Below are 17366 nucleotides of genomic sequence, written 5' to 3' on the forward strand. Positions count from 1 at the left end.
AATGTTTTTTACAAATATCTGGAAAGTGTGGCATGCATTTGTATTAAGCCCCCTTTACTCTGATGCCCCTATTTTAAATCTAGCGGAACCATTTGCCTTCAGAAGTCACCTAATTAGTACCACCGCTATGTAATTTAATCTCAATATAAATACAGCTGTTCTGTGAAGTCCTCAGAGGTTTGTTAGAGAACATTAGTGAATAAACAGCATCATGAAGTCCAAAGAACACACCAGACAGGTCAGGGATAAAGTTGTGGATAAGTTTAAAGCACGGTTGGGTTATAGAAGATAAAAACATCCCAAGCTTTGAACATCTCATGGAGCACTGTTCAATCCATCATCCGAAAATGGAAAGAGTATGGCACAACTGCAAACCTACCAAGACATGGCCGTCCACCTAAATTGACAGGTTGGGCAAGGAGAACATTAATCAGATAAGCAGCCAAGAGGCCCATGGTAACTCTGGAGGAGCTGCAGAGATCCACAGTTCAGGTGGGAAAATCTGCCTAAAAGACAACGATTATTCATGCACTCCACAAATCTGGCCTTTATGGAAGAGTGGCAAGAAGAAAGCCATTGTTGAAAGAAAGACAAAAGAAGTCCCATTTGCAGTTTGGGAGAAGCCATGTGGGGGACACAAACATGTGGAAGAAGGTGCTCTGGTCAGATGAGACCAAAATTGAACTTTTTGGCCTAAAAGCAAAACGCTATGTGTGGAGGAAAACTAACACTGCACATCACCCTGAACACACCATCCCCACTGTGAAACATGGTGGTGGCAGCATCATGTTGTGGGGGTGCTTTTCTTCAGCAGGGATAGGGAAGCTGGTCAGAGTTGATGGGAAGATGGATGGAGCCAAATACATACATCCAGAGCTACAATGGAATGGTTTAGATCAAAGCATATTCATGTGTTAGAATGGCCCAGTTAAAGTCCAGACATAAATCCAATTGAGAATCTGTGGCAAGACTTGAAAATTTCTGGTCACAGATGCTCTCTATCTGATCTGACAGAGCTTGTGCAATTTTGCAAAGCTGGTACATCCCCAAAAAGACTTGCAGCTATAATTGTAGTGAAAAGTGGTTCTACAAAGTATTGACTCTGGGGGGCTGAATACAAATGCACGCCACACTTTTCACATATTTATTTGTAAAATATTTTGAAAACCATTTTTCATTTTCCTTCCACTTCACTATTATGTGCCACTTTGTGTTGGTCTATCACAGGGGTCTCCAAACTTTCTAAACAAAGGGCCAGTTTACTGGCTTTCAGACTTTAGGGGGGCCAGACTGTGGCCATTTGGAGAAGAAATTGTCCTGCGTCATTTGGAGTGAACAATGCATCTTTGGCATTAGGGGAGGAATAGCGCCCTATGTTTGGCGTAAGTTGGAGAAATAGTACCCCATCGTTGGTGTCAGTGGGAAGAATAGTGCCCCATAGTTTGTTTCAGTGAGAGGAATAGTGACTTGTTGATGTCAGTAGCAGGAATTATGCCCCCTTGTTGGTGTCAGGGAATAGGAATAGTGTCGTGTATCAGTGGGAGAAAAAGTGCCCCAAGGGCAAGCAAAGGGCCGCAGTTTAGAGACCGCTGGTCTATCACATAAAATCCCAATAAAATACAGTTAAGTTTTTGGTTGTAACATGACAAAATGTGGAAAATTTCAAGGGGTATGAATACTTTTTCAAGGCACTGTACATATTAAAATGTGAACATTAATCATGTGTCCACAGGAAATAAATTGATGCATGGAACATGTGTTAATACATTGAAGTACGTGTATCATTACATGTAGCAAAGTGTGAACAGTTCCTGAAAGTACATTGTGAACGACATGTACAGCCTGTCATGCTAAAGAAACTGTTAAAAGATATGAATGTATCTCTTGGACTTCATGAAAGCCTGCTTAAAAAAATCGATAGCTCCCTTGGCAGAAAAAAAAAACACTCAGAGCATTTTTGTACAATGTTTAGCAGTGTTTAGCGTTTTTTTTCTGCCTCTAAACGCTGAGCTTAAAATATTCCTCTAAACGTGCTAATATACATGGACACATAGGATAACATTGAGCTGCTTCTACAAACACAAAACACCTGTAGAATCACAATGTTTTAATCCAGCATGCATGGAGCCTTAAAGCTGGATTCCAGTAATTCAGCTTCTTTGTAAAAAGTGAAGGCACACTATGAGTTAGCTCCAAGGAGGTGCATGACATCTCCTGAACTTTTCTATAATTTATATCTTATAGTACTCAGGAAGACAGCTGTATTTTTAGGAAAAAACGAGTGACTCTGTCGCACAGGGGTAAAGTAGGGTAAGGGTGAAAAGGATACAAATTATAAAATTTATAAAGTAAGAAGTAAAAGATGATAATGGCAATATTGGCATACAAGTACTTAAAAGAGGGTATATAAATGCATTGGTGTACAATAAGTCCTTATAAGAGTCTCTCAGGCAATTTGCCTGGAATCTTTTTAGCAAAAAAAGACGGCAGCCATCCTCGGAGCAAGCCAGCTCTGTATGCAGGGACAGAAGAAAAGAGACAGGAGGCGCCCGTCTGAGTGTAGTAATAACACTGTATTTAATAGCAAAGGATTAAAAACACTCACAAAGGAAGTAATAAAACAAGCTCATCTGTGTATATGAGAGATGACCATTCCTCAAAACGTCCTGCAGGAACCATCGGTGGTTAGTGGCTGGGCTGATGGAGATGGTGAGAGACACTGTAGTGGTCAATCCTAGAGAAAGGTGGTGTTCTAGAGCCGATCCAGCGGCATTTGTGCAGGAAGGAGCCTACTAACCAGCATGGAACACTCCGGCAGGATGTGACATCACAGGAAGAGGGTCAGTGGGGAGGAAGAGCACAGATGTGGAAAAGTCAGGCTATGCGCTCTGGGCCTCTAGCTCCTCTATTGGCCTGGTGGACCTTGGGGGAGTAGCAGCTTAAATAGAGGACACTGTCAGGTGTGGAACAACAATGCTCAGTGGAGATTTAAAGACACAGTAACATGGAAAAAACGCATATCAATGTGGAACATGATCTCAAAGCACAAAGCTATAAAAAATATATAAAAGATATAATGATATTAAAAAGAGAGCACTGAACCATAAAACAGAAAATATGAAGGATATATATGTGTATAACGGTATACACGTACTGTTATTAGCAATGATAATAAAAATGGTAATAAATGTAAAATTGCACATACGGTAGTGTCAATAACAAAAGGAAACAGGATAATGAATGTGGGGGCACTGAAAAGAGAGGGTGGGGAAGAAAAGTCATATGACTATATATGCATGTCAGTATATGCACATCTATGTATGGAAGATGCGTTGCTAGGATCGACAGGGTATTATCGGAGGAATGGACAGATGATTATAATATAGTGTGTATCTCAAGCTCCTCATTAAGCCCTCCTGGGGCTAGGGTGTCTAAGGTGTAGATCCAGTATGTTTCGTGTTGGCAGAGGCGCTGAAAACGCTCTGCCATTGAGGGTAATGGGGGAATGTGTTCCAGGACCCACACAAATAGCCCTGTGGTGGATTTGTCATGATGTTCTGTATAGTGTCTAGGGACACTGTACTTATCAGAGCCTGCTTCAATGAGGCATCTATGCTCGCCAAAGCATTTACGTAGCATTCTGATGGTCCTCCCTATGTAAAATAACCCACACGGGCATGTTAAACAGTAAATTACATATTCGGTGGAACAGTTGTAAAATTCCTTAATGGGGAAGGTTTTCCCTTTCATGGTGAATGTTTTCTGACCATGTTGAATGATGGAGCATGTAAGGCACTATGCCTTTTTACATTGGTACATCCCGACCAAAGGGATCAATGTAGTGCGTGGTTTGGGATTGGAAATGAGTTTAATTTTACTGGTAGCTATTTTACTTTTAATGTTTCTCCCCTTCCAGTACAAGACTTTGGGACAATCAGTGATGGATATGTGCAGGAAGGGATCCTGTAGCAATATGGACCAGTGTCTACATAGAATGTTCTCCATTTTCATGTATTGCGCATGGAATTGTGTAGTATAAAGCGTATTGGTTGTACATTGACGTCTGGGGTGGATAGGTTAGGCTTACGAGTTGATTTCTCTAAATAATGTTGAAAAGAGTCACATGTAAGAGGGGCAGGATATCCCTTTTCTAAGAATTTTCTGGCTAAGATGTCGCTATGGCTTATGTAGTCTGCCTCTCTGGTGCAGTTGTTCTTAACCGGCAAAATTTTTCACCCACTGGGGGTGATGACAGCTCTGAAAGTGAATATATGAGTTCCTGGCAGTGGGTTTGACATAGTTTTTTGAAAAAATGTTATCATTGTCGTGACAAAGGTGTAGATCAAGTAAGGCAAGGGTGTGGGGATCTACTACATAGGTGAAAGATAGTCCAAGGTGATTCTGATTGCGGTATTGTGTGAAAGAGTCGACAGTCTGGGGGAAGCTATCCTATATGATCACTATATCATCTATGTATCTTCCATAGAATACAATATGGGAGGCAAAAGGATTGTTATGGGTTATATTTTGGTATTCCCAGAAACCCATGGTTAGGTTGGCATAACTAGAGGCAAAGTTTGCTCCCATAGCTGTGCCATTCCTCTGTAGAAAGAACTCTTCTTCGAATTCAAAGTAATTGTGTTGTAGGCAGAATTGGGTGGCCTCCAGAATGAACTGTGCCTGTCTTGGATTCATGAGGGGATCCTCTGCTAGAAAATGTTAAACAGCTCTGAGGCCCATCTCATGGGGAATCAAAGTATACAGAGAGGTTACATCTAGTGAGACCCACAAGTAGGTGGGTTCCCAGCTATGGGGTAGAAGCATATCCAGGAGGTGTTTGCCATCTCTAATATAAGAAGGTAAGTTCTGGGCCAAAGGTTGTAGGAAGTGATCTACATAAATAGAAAAGCCACTAATAACACTGTCCATTGCTGCCACAATAAGGCGGCCAGGTGGATTTAGTAAATCTTTATGTATCTTTGGGAGGTGGTAAAAATGTCTGTCCTAGCAATGCATCTTCCATACATAGATGTGCATATACTGACATGCGTATATAGTCATATGACTTTTCCAACCCCCCCCTCTCTTTTCAGTGCCCCTGCATTCATTATCCTGTTTCTTTTTGTTATTGACACTACCATATGTGCAATTTTACAATTATTACCATTTTTGTTATCGTTGCTAATAACAGTACGTGTATACCGTTATACACATATATATCCTTCTGTTTTATGGTTCAGTGCTCTCTTTTTAATATCATTATATCTTTTATATATTTTTTTATAGCTTTGTGCTTTGAGATCATGTTCCACATTGATATGCATTTTTTCCATGTTACTGTGTCTTTAAATCTGCACTGAGCATTGTTGTTCCACACCTGGCAGTGTCCTCTATTTAAGCTGCTACACCCCCAAGGTCCACCAGGCCAATAGAGGAGCTAGAGGCTCAGAGCGCGTAGCCTGACTTTCCCACGTCTGTGCTCTTCCTCCCACTGACCCTCTTCCTGTGATGTCACATCCTGCCGGAGTGTTCCATGCTGGTTACTAGGCTCCTTCCTGCACAAACGCCGCTGGATCGGCTCTACAATACCACCATTCTGTAGGATTGGCCACTACAGTGTCTCTCACCATCTCCATCAGCCCAGCTGCTATTGCACCAACCACCGGTGGCTCCTGCAGGACGTTTTGAGGAATGGTCATCTCTCATGTACACAGATGAGCTTGTTTTATTACTTCCTTTGTTAGTGTTTTTAATCCTTTGCTAGTAAATACAGTGTTATTACTACACTCAGACGGGCGCCTCCTGTCTCTTTTCTTCTGTATTTTTAGGAGCCTGGCGCTGATCCTTGTGGATGGGCAGCAGAGGGGAGGGGTAGGGATAGCTGCTCTGTGTGCCTTTCTTCTCTCACAGCCCTGCTCGCACAGAGCCATAAACCTGTCAGATATAAATTTCAGGAGATGTCATACACCTCCTTGGACCTAACCCATATACATACATTTTGGGAAGAATAGACCTTACTAAGAGAAGGACTCTTCAGGGTTGCACAAATATTGTTGGTATCACATCCTTTACATATATATCATATAAGAAAACAACCCTCAAAAAAAGAACTACATAGGATTTTCATGGGACTGTGAAAATCCTATGTAGTTCTTTTTTGAGGTTTGTTTCCTTTTGGACTTGACTCATAGTGTGCCTTCAGTTATTACAAAGTGGCAGAATTGTTGGACTTTAGCTTTAAGTTGGCTATACACTAGTAGATTTTTGAACGGATGTTCAAATGAATATTAAAAGAAAAATTATCTATACATTCAATGACTGGATGAATGTTACCATATTTGAAGTACTGCAAAAAATGTTTGCTTTTAACATTCGATTTTGGAATGAATGTAATTTCCTGAACGAAAATCACATACACTGTTAGAAATTCTTTGTTCTGCTACCTCATAGCCAGCTTCATAGTCTTGAGAAGACCGTGTTTTGTGTAATCAAGGAGCAGTCACAATTTACTTACAAGAGGCTTCTCTGTAATGCAGCAGATGAATTTGCCCTGTACGAGCTTCATTTGATTTACTAGATCATGTACAGCTCCAGGTATGGTTTGTGGGAGTGGAGTGTCACTTTATTCCTAAGTGAGTGTATGAATGAGCCATCTTGGGTTCAGTGCAGTGTATTGGCCATACCCCTCCTCCTTCTATACTGCAGGGTCATTTTGGAAGACACATTCCTGGTTTTCACAGTTCACTGTACACTTTTTATCAATCGATTTACTTCTGATCATTCAGTAAAGGCCAATGTTTGAATATTAATGGTCCCCAAATTCTAACAGATTTGAGTGAAGTTAGAGTTTCAGGACTGTTTTGTAAATCATAGTGTCTTTGAAAATGTCTGTAAGATTACTGGTTGCTGTTTTCTTGAAGCTCCAGTTGGCCTCATTTTATCAATGTGTTTTTAATTAGAACAGTCCTCACTGCTGACATTTAGCAGTCATTCCAACTGATATTTTCCATGGGACATTTCCGCTACAGGTTTCATTCTGATAGTAGTAAATACGACAGGCATACATTTTGAATAATAAAGCTACAGTAACTGATTCTTATGATAATATTGGGCCCTTCTCCAGTCAGAGTGGGATAATATTTATTCTATGGCTGGATGCATGGGGAGCTTTCTGTCTGTACATTGATAGAGAATTGATATCCATGGGATGTTGCTCCTCTGCACTTCTCTGGCTGGAATGGAATAGTGGTCATTCTGCGGTTGGATAGAGTGAAGTTTCAGCATCCTGGCTGTGTGTGGATGAGTATTGTCCATCCTTACATGATGGAGAGAGGCAAGGCATCCTCTGTATCGCCTCCCATCCTCCCTCCCCTCCCTACTCCTCAGCTCCTGAGCGTGTCCTGTGGGACCCCTGCAGCCAGCGAGTGACGGAACGACTGGAAAAGAAGAGCGATCACTGCTGATTTTCTGTAGTACAAATTGAGCATGAAATTGCCAGTGTGCGATCAGCCATCAGGACGCGGGGGGTATAGAGCTGGGAGCCATCCTCCATTCGTATCAAAGGGCTAACAGGAAGGAGGATTCTATATCAGGATTGGTACTGGTGTGCAGCTTCCTCCAATGTCGTGTGTGGTTGGGCTGTGGAAAGCAGAGACTGGAAAGAACGGCCTGTATGTGCACAGAATAGACCATTGTGGTGGAGGTAAGTGGAATAGCTTTCAGCTTTTGTTTGCAGCTGTTGATGAGCATTGAACACCTCCTTCCAGGCAAGATTCAGCTCTCTTGAAACAAAGGATCTGTCTCCAGAGCAGCTGCAGGGACTCATCACACATGGTGACCTCTGTTGCGTGAATAGCTCGATGGCTGTGTGTATGAGAGGTCACAGCAGAGTGTCTTGGGACAGATCTACCCCCTACGAGGATACATTCATATTGCATGTCCCTATCTAGGTCTGTATCTGATATATCCCATTATGCCCAGATCCTGCCAGATTGCCGTTCTTCAGGCATCGGTAATCACACATGGATTTGATTATTTTTTTGCTGCCCTGGAGAATTGTGAGGAATGTCAGGGAATGGGCTTGGAAACCTCAGAAGGGTTAAATCATTTAGTCATCATTTCCTGTGCAGCGGCCTGAAAGTTTGAGGGAAATACTGCCATATGGGGCTTGGGATCCAGTCCTGTCTTAGTGTAGCCTCTCAGCCAACTGTTAACTCTGTCCTCGCTGCCGCCATCTTTTCCCCATCTTATTCTATTATACCCTAAACAGAATTGTCTGCAGATAATCCCGGATGTTGAATTATCTCTCTGTGTCTGTTAAATCACTTGTTAAACCATCAGAAATGTGATTTTCCAGGTGACCTGTTTCATCGTGTCTCACAGTCATGTGTTCATTCCAGATTTAATTAGAAAGTTTAACTGCCACGGTTCATGTATGTGTTTTGGGATGCCCAGCTTCTATATAATCGTCCTTGAATACATTTGAAGAGTTGACCACACGATGTATGTATGTTAGTGTGTATTATGGATGTGGAGCTGTCTGCCATGGCATCTTTCAGTTTGGGAACATGCAGTGATAGTAAAGAGGCAGCAAAGAGCAATGTCTGTACACCGACCAGCAGCTGTGCCTGGTACCTGCTTACAAGGCCAAAGCAGAGGAAGCTTTTATTGGTTTAAGGCTCTGACCTAATCAGCTTTGTCCTACTAATACCAGAGGGAAGAAACAAATCAATAGAAGGAATGGGATGCCAATCCCCTCAGAGGCGGTCTAGAATTCCTTTACACTTCACATGGGATTTGTGACAGGTCTGTCCTCCAGCTAAGGTGTACAGATTGATCTGGGAACGAGCAACAAAGATCGGAGATGTGTGTTGGGAATTTTCCATGTGTGGCATTCTGCTGACAAATGGCTGTCATGGTGTGCATTACAGAACCAAGATTGTGCATCTTGGGAGGAAATTTCCCATGTGGTTACATCCATTTCCACTGCCACCGTCCTTCAGAAGATGAAGGGTTAAACTCAGGGCTCTTGGGATTTCCACAGGCAGCTCTGCATCTCTAAGGACATCCCTTATCTGCTGTAATCCACTTAAGACACTCACTAAAAACCATGACTAGCTCTGGCAGGTCTATGGAGGAAGGGAAAAGTGTCGCTGTCACCGGTGGCAACCAGTCAGGTCTTAGCTCGCAGTAAACATGACAGCTAGACTCGGATCTGATAACTATGAGGCCATATCTCTTGTTTTCTCTGTGTCCATGGTGTCTACTTTCAGTCTCTCAATGTGGCATACTGGGAAATATGTATATTACAAGCAGTGTGAAGTGTGCTGGTATGAGATATATGTCTTCAATTCTGTGAGCAGATTGCCTCTGGTTTTTTTTTTTTCTTTTAGGATTCATAATTTACATCTGAAATGATGTTCAGGTTTTATACCCTGTGCTGGGCCATCGTTCCGAAAATGATGCATTCATATATAACATGTTCTACAACTAGAGTGATGCTGGTGCATTAGTAGCTGGGTGACTCCAAAACACGAGGGTGGCAGCAACATCAACTATTTGTCAGAGATGTGAAGACAGTATGAGAGGAGGGAGACGGGAATATCTGATCTGAAATTAGCATGGCTCTCACACCGAGCCTTTCTCACCAAGCTCTATAAAGTCCATATATAAGCTGCACTCCTCTCAATACTTGACCTTGTAATGATGGGTGCTTGTAGTGAATGCCATGGATGTTGCCCTGCCAGAACCAGAAACAATGCTGGAGACTTCATATCTTTTCTCTCACCAAGTTGTCTGCCTACTTACATCCCTATCTCTGGGTATTATATAGCACAATCTAACTTGCCTCCGCTATGCCCAATGTGTTTATTCATCAGTGCAGTCTACAGGTAGTGTGATTGGGATGTAACTTCATCTGTACATACAGCCACCAAATAACTGGAAGTACTATGAAGTGTAAGATGAGCATTAAACTTTATACTGGATATTGGTCTGGTCTAAGGCTGGTTCACTGGAATTTAGACATTTTGATTGGAACAAAATTGAAAAATTCGAGCCAGGGAATGTGGGTGATGTTAACGTCATTTCCATACATTTCGACATGTAGGGCTCCATTATTGTATGTGTTCGGCCATATTGCTCTTTGACTCCCCATGGTTCTGATCTGGAAGTTTTTGTTGGCCTCAGAGCTGCACATTGAACACTCCCTGTTCTTTCAGGAAGGGACAGATCCTCTGCGGCTGTTGTATGTCATTCTCAGCAGCTGTGCGAACATACAACATCCAGATCATGTAAACCACACATTGGCTTGTCATTGTGTGAGGTCTGTCACTGCAGGATGGTGAGAATCCAAATCTGTTTTTCCCTAGTTCAGAGTCCAATAACATCACATGATGTATGTTCATCTCACATATGGTGAGGATAGGAGGTCGCTATCAGCTCAGGCCTCTGATTGAACTTCACCTACTAGTGGTTTATTTAGACAAGATGGGGAAACCTTCTCACCAACAACCATTATGGCCCTCCCCTGCATCTGTATAATTATATACAGTAGATCATATCGCACCAGGTTTCTTCATGGTCCATAAAGTGTGAAGATGGACATCTGTAAGTATGACTTTCCCTAGCTATGTGTAAGCTTGGTGGATATATCCCCTCCCCCCCCCCCCCCCCCCCCCCGCAGATAAAGATTATTGAACTATCTGCATCTGGATAACAGCTGTGACTGAACAATTCAAGCAGTCTAATTACATCTATTTCCATCCTGAAGAAAATTAAATAAAATGGATTTATAGTGACTGTCCATTTTGCACTGCGCGGAGATCATAATAAAAAGTATGAAGGTACGACCTCTATACCTACCAGTTTGAATTGTCACCCCTCAAGTGAGCAGATTGATGGAGTAATGAGAATATTCGTATTTATTTGGGTACAGACACTGGTGTAATGCATACATGTTCATGGCGGGTCAAACATTAAAACTGGGGGGAATTTTTTTAATGGTCACAGCAACAAATTGGATTCCAACTTGATTCTTCTAGAATAGGTTGGTGAGTAATCAATGCCACCATACACACAGTTGGGAGGAACTTCTTCAGTGCTGAAAGTGTTGGGGGGGGCACTAAGGAGAACAATAACTGCAGCTCATCCTCATTTCACAACAATTTACTTCACATATTGAGCCATCCTGCCTTCACAGATATTAGCACCATGGCTTTTTTTGTACTGCGTGAACGTGGGGGAACTCCAGCACCGAATGTATGTAAAGGCAAGGGGTTCTCGGGTGTCTATTGATGCTGTCTGCTTGATGTCTATTGTTGCTACTAGGGATTTATTGTTGATGGGGCAGTCTTATGTTGCTGGGGGGGGGGTCATTTTGTTGCTGACTTCAGGGGGGGAGGGGGGTCTATTAATGTTTGCTCCTGAGAGATCTATGATTACTGGCGGGGGTTTATTACTGCTGGGGGAATCCTTTTGATGCTGGGGTGTCTATTGCCGCTGGGGAGATCTGGGGAGTTATTGTTGCTGGGGGGAGCCATTGTTACTGGCTGCAGGGGATCTACTGTATGTTACTGCTGTTCTTGTTATAATGAACACTTCATAAAAATGACTTAGCACCACAAAATAATACTTGGTTTTGTATTCTCTAAAAGGGGTGGTACTGGTAGGTGTATAGGGGGTGGAGCCAAGGGATGGTGCTCAGAGCTGAGTAAGGGCAGAGACAAGGGGTGACTTAAAGGGGAGGAGTACCTGCACCCAGCTCTGTGGATAAGGGGGTACCATCAATCCTCCTGTACAGGGCCCAGGCCAGCATGAGTGAATTGGGTGTGGACAGGGAGGGTGATCGGCACAGTGGGGGGGGGGGGGGCAATTACTGGAACTGATCCCCTGTATGGCTCTCTCTGTAGCAGCTGAAAGTTGTCTTTCTCTCCTCCCGCTGGCTTTCAGCTGCTGCAGAGAGAGCCATACAGGGGATCTGTTCCAGTAATTGCCACCCCGCTGCATCGCTCACCCTCCCTGTGCGCCGTACACTTCTCCCTGCTGCCCACGCCCCCCCCCCGTGCGCCCCCACCCCCGCAGTGGTGCCAGCTTCCCTTCTCTCCTCCCCACCAGTAGCTGCAAGCACACAATAGGATCCTTCAGGATGGAGAGAGAGGGAAGGGTTCTGTGAATACTGTATGTCACATTATTCATTTTAGGGTGGGGGCCCTGTCAGGTTGGTTATATGGGGCGCCATGGTTTCTAACAGCATCCCTGTCTTTGGGGGAAACAAAAAAAACGCCCTGGCGAGCAAGTTGTGAGGAGCAATGTGTGCCAAGTGCCCTGTTGTACTACTTGTGTGTGTATAGGCTAAATGTGATTGGTCCATCTGTGTGTACAGGGTCAAAATGTGATTGGTCATTCTGTGTATACAGGGCCAATATGTGATTGGTTCTCTTTCATTTCTATAAATCAGTGGAATGGAAAATGGTCACTGTCACAGGTGGCAACCAGTCAAGTTGATTGATTTCTGATTAGATCTATGGCTTTCTGTATTTAGTTCAGATTTTGATTTTCAGGAATATATATTGTGGTGTGCATATGTTCATCCCTGTGATGATTATATGATGGCACGCTCTTTAACTTCATAAATATTATTAGCTATTCTGTGAATGTTGTGTTTTGGTCTTCTCCTGTGAGATTTATTTAGAATTCATAGCAGTGCTTGTTCTTGTTTTCCAATTGTTATTCCGAGGATTTGCCTGCTAGTCAGAGGAGACATGTTACATAAGATGTGGCTTCCTCATTAAGATCAAGGCCATCTTCCAGGACTCCTTGCACCTGCAGTAATGGAGGCCAGAGGCTTGTCCTTGCTCTGTCCATGGTGTGCATTAATATACTGCAATCTTACAGCTCCAACTGACCTCCTACATTATTAGCCCTAATGATGCTCCCAGGTTGTTCTCCTTCCTTCTCAGCTGATGTATAAGCTACAAGGAGGAAAGGATGTACAGCGGGTAAAATAAGTATTGAACACGTCACCATTTTTCTAGGTAAATATATTTCTAAAGGTGCTATTGACATGTTGGTAACAACCCATACAATCCATACATACAAAGAAACCAAAACAAATAAGTTCAGAAATTACGTTATGTGTAATAAAATGAAATGACTGAGAAAAATTGTGATGTGTTCAATGCATATTTTATCCGGTGTGTGTATGTGTGTGTGTATGTGTGTATGTATATGTGTGTGTATATATATATATATATATATATATATATATATATATATATATATATATATAAAATCACTACCCACAGAGGGGCTGCTGTGTGTGTGCAAAATTCTGGAATTAAAGTTTTTCTAAACCCACAACGGTAAACTTAGTCTGTATATGCAGTAAAGCATGCTTGTTATACTCACTGTGGAACTTGAGGGGTTAATCCTCCAGATTTTGTAAAAAGGCTGTTTGATCCTGTCTTCTCTGATCCTCCCCTTCTTCTACTGTCCAATCCATCTGCTGATAGTACAGAACTCTAGAAGTCTCCCTCTGCACATGCTCAGTTAAGTGTGTTGCTAGAGAGTGTTTTTTTTTCTTTGGGAGGGTGCATGTGATCAGCACATGGCCAATCAGCACTGTCCAGATGGTCAGAAGTCATGAGGCCTCATAGAGCAGTCAGAGCAGAATGAAGACTCCTCCTACAAGCTTTAACATGTGCTCTTCTGGACTCTGGTAGAAGTCACAAGAGTGCTCTAACTGCTGATGAGAAAAGGTATTTAGCAGTTTATATTTACTAAAATAATTGCATTTCCATGTTCTGTGTACTGAGGGAGACCAGATATAGTGAATTCAGGGTCCTGTGTTTAGTAAAACTTTACACCCCGGTCACATCAAGCCCAACTTTGAAATTGTGCGACTTACAGTGAAGTCACACGATTTCAAAGTTGGGAGACATGCCAATTTCAGGTGCGATTTGCAAGACATCTGACACGTGTATGCAAATCGCACAAAAAGTAGTGCATGTACAACTTAAGAAATCGGTGCGGCTCCAACCGGCGACCGGGTTGTTAAGGTATGAGCTGACCTTAATTGATTAAGTGCATAAACTTACCAAAGCGTTCACTATTTACCCTCTAAAAATTAAAATAGAAGTCTATTCTGGCACTGTTAAAAAAAAATACAGAAAAAGAATGTTAGTTAACATGAATCCTGCAGCCCAAGGTGATAGACAGGGATAAAGTAATCTAATACAGTCAATTTAGAAAAGCGAAATCCCAACACAACAGATCGATGTACATGATGAACTTTGAATAATGCTACTATAACCCAAATACAATTGAGGGGGAGTCTCAGAAAGATCACTCCACAGGCTCCAAGCACTGACTCACAGCTCTCCATGGCCTGTGAGCAGGAGAAGATCACTTCCAAAAGTCAGCTATGGAGAGTGCAGAGCCAACAGGATGGGAATAGCCATCAGCTGGTGTCCGCACTGCAGTGTCCATACTGTGCTCAGGGGCTAATAAATGGAGATTTTCAGTGTGACAGGGTTACAAGTTGTGGAGGGTCTAAACTGCAGACTCTGAGATCTCCAAAGGGCCACACATAACATTCAGTATATGACAAACACGTACTAATGAGATTGCAAACATGCAACAGGGATTGGGGGGGGAGACTGCAGACCACTATGGAAGATAATGAGAGACTAGGGACAGGCAACTTGCGACTGCTAGAGATCTCTGGCATTAGACCATTTTACAAATGAATGCTTTCACTACTGACTGCTGGGGTGGGCAAAGGTCCACATGGCACGTACCAAAGGGCAATATGTGTCCCTCGGGCTACCGGTTGGGCACCACGGGTCCTCAGTATGCTCAGGCACTAGTGAGAGCATTTTCTTTCATGTGACGGTAGTATCCACAGTTGCTGTAGACACTACCCTGTTGTCCAGGATGTAAGCACACTCCAGTTTTAACCCCCCCAACCCCTGTGAGTCAGAACCTATCTTAATTGGTACGTCTTTTTTTTTTTTATCTTTTATCGTGTATTTATTTATTTTTGACATTGACACTTATACTGCATATAATATCTTAAAATATATTCATTACCCAGAAAGAATCTAATTGTTCACTAAATGAATGAAAAAAAAAAGCTAACTGCCTCATGGGTCTTTGAACCTCACCCAGGAATGAGAAGAGGCTTTATAACTCACCTGTCCCTCCGATCATCACTACAGCAACGCACTGTCCACATGTGACACACTTTCAGATGTTGCATGTACCCGCTCCCCACTGCACGCTGTAGCCGCTCCTGCATTTGTCACAACAGGACTCCGCAGTGACATATAGGCCAGTGGAAAGAACCATGGTGCATGTCGGGGGGACACGGAAGTGTTAAAGATCGGAGGAACAGGTGGTGGGAATGGTGAGCAGAAACCCTATTCTTTTGCAGATTCTGCTTTGTGGTACCCCAGTGACAGAGCTTCTTTACAGCTGTAACAGTTTATGATAAACATCCTTAGACAAAACTGTCCTTTTTTGCTTCCATCATTACTGTGAACCCCCAGAACCCCAGTGCCTCCAGTGATGACAGTGCGTCCAGAAACCCATTGTGTCTTGTTTACCTGGCTTTATGTGCATTTGAGTGCAGCAAGTTTGAGTCGTGTCAATTGACCTGTTTGTCACGTAGTGTTGGATTCTGGTGGAGAGTTTAATAGAGCGCACGGTATATGATGAGACCGTTCTTCCCTCTCTCTCTGGCATGTTACGACAGAGCCACGGAGATGTCACTTCTACTTCTTCTGATGTCTTCATCTATACAGTAATGCTGAATAAACAGCTGATGAAATATGAAATTTAAGACCAAATCCCTCAAGGGATGTGCAACTTCACTCAGTGCATTCATTTATTACACACTGCATTTACACTGTTCTGCAAACGTAGATGTGACAATGCATTATAGACGTGTGCTGCTAATGAATAAACAGAGTGGGGTTACCCAGTCCTCAGTGTTCAGAACTATGTATTTCAGAGTAATTTCATGTTCTGCTCCTATCAGTGTCTTGGTGTTGTATTCTGCCTGTTTTTCATAGTATTGTTTTTTTCCCACAGCTCACACTGACCGAGGAGCAGAATGAAGTGAGTAGAAACGGCTGTGAGTCAAAGGAGCTGGTCTTCCTGGTGCAAGTGGCGTGTCAGGTACATATTACTTTAACTGGCTCTTCCTTTCCTTGTGTGACTGTTCTTACTTGTCATAGCTGGGGCCATCAATAACAAAAACGTGTGGCAATTATTCCTATAATTATTATTTGTATTCTTTTTATGACATTATGGGGAAGATTTACTAAAACTGGAGCACTCAGAACTTGGTGCAGCTGTGCGTTGGTAGCCAATCAGCTTCTAACTTCAGCTTGTTCAAATAAGTTTTGTCAATAAAACCTGGAAGCTGATTGGGTTCTATGCAGAGCTGCACCAGATTTTGCACTCTCCAGTTTTAGTAAATCACCCCTATGTGACCTTCCTATGGAGGTTTTCTTCAGCAGTAAAAAACCCACAAAAGATGCAGTAGAGTATACCATTTCTGCAATTAAGTTTTCAAACAATCACAGTCTCATCATAAATTTAACATGACAATATAACATGCTGGAAGGTTGTGGTCCTGTGATATCCGGAGTAGAGATTACAGAATCAGTTCGTAGATTGGGTTTTGGTTTTATCTTTGTGAATTACAGTTCATCTGATTTGTGGCAGTCACTAATCCAGACATTCAATGATGAGGAATTTCATGGCTGCATATACAATGGACCTCTATATACACACATTTAGGTGATTTAAATTTTTTTTTATTTGCCAAAAAAAGATGAGATTTGTCAGATTTATCCGATACACAAAGCAGTTTGCTCATCTCTAGTGGCGAGGCCCAGTTCTGATAGAACATATGCACATTATAAATTATGTGAGAGAGCACAGAAGGGATGGATCTAATCCCAGAAGGACGGCAGTTCCTGCAGCTGTGCTATATTATTGGCTGCGATTCTCACTACTTGATCTGTTTTTCTTTCACAAAATGAGTGCATGATATAAATAATGATGCGGAAAACAGGTGCAGACACTAACCGCAGGCCCGGATTGTGTGCTGAACTGGGATTGTCATGTTCCAGTTGTCCTTTTGTGAACATTCATAGATTGACTTCAACAGTATTATTTTTGGGCGAAAGTGGTTTATTGTGTACCAAATGAAGGTCAGAGGCGTAAATGATTTCCAAGGTTGGGTATGTTGCCATTGCTGATAGTCTCTCTGGATGCATGGGCAATGCAGACAGTTCTGCTTTCTGCAACAATCCTTTGGTATTCATAAATGTGGTACAGGGAGGCAATGGGAATTC

At 42.5% G+C, this 17366-nt stretch overlaps 1 protein-coding gene across 9 annotated transcripts in view; it reads left to right on the forward strand.

Moving 5' to 3' along the window:
* ARHGAP32 (Rho GTPase activating protein 32) overlaps window positions 1-17366 on the forward strand; it is a 291658-nt gene that overhangs the window by 198324 nt on the left and 75968 nt on the right. For 8 of the 9 annotated variants that reach the window (XM_089652090.1, XM_089652091.1, XM_089652092.1 and 5 more), the window contains one exon: window positions 16093-16179. In XM_089652090.1, coding sequence (XP_089508216.1) covers window positions 16093-16179 — 87 coding nt within the window. Of the gene's footprint in view, window positions 1-7414; window positions 7703-16092; window positions 16180-17366 lie in introns of those variants that run through there. The other variant, XM_089652094.1, reaches the window with a different exon arrangement.

The sequence above is a fragment of the Staurois parvus genome, unplaced genomic scaffold, assembly GCF_062004578.1.
Source record: "Staurois parvus isolate SC_StPar_1 unplaced genomic scaffold, SC_StPar_1.0 ptg000671l, whole genome shotgun sequence".
NCBI lineage: Eukaryota > Metazoa > Chordata > Amphibia > Anura > Ranidae > Staurois > Staurois parvus.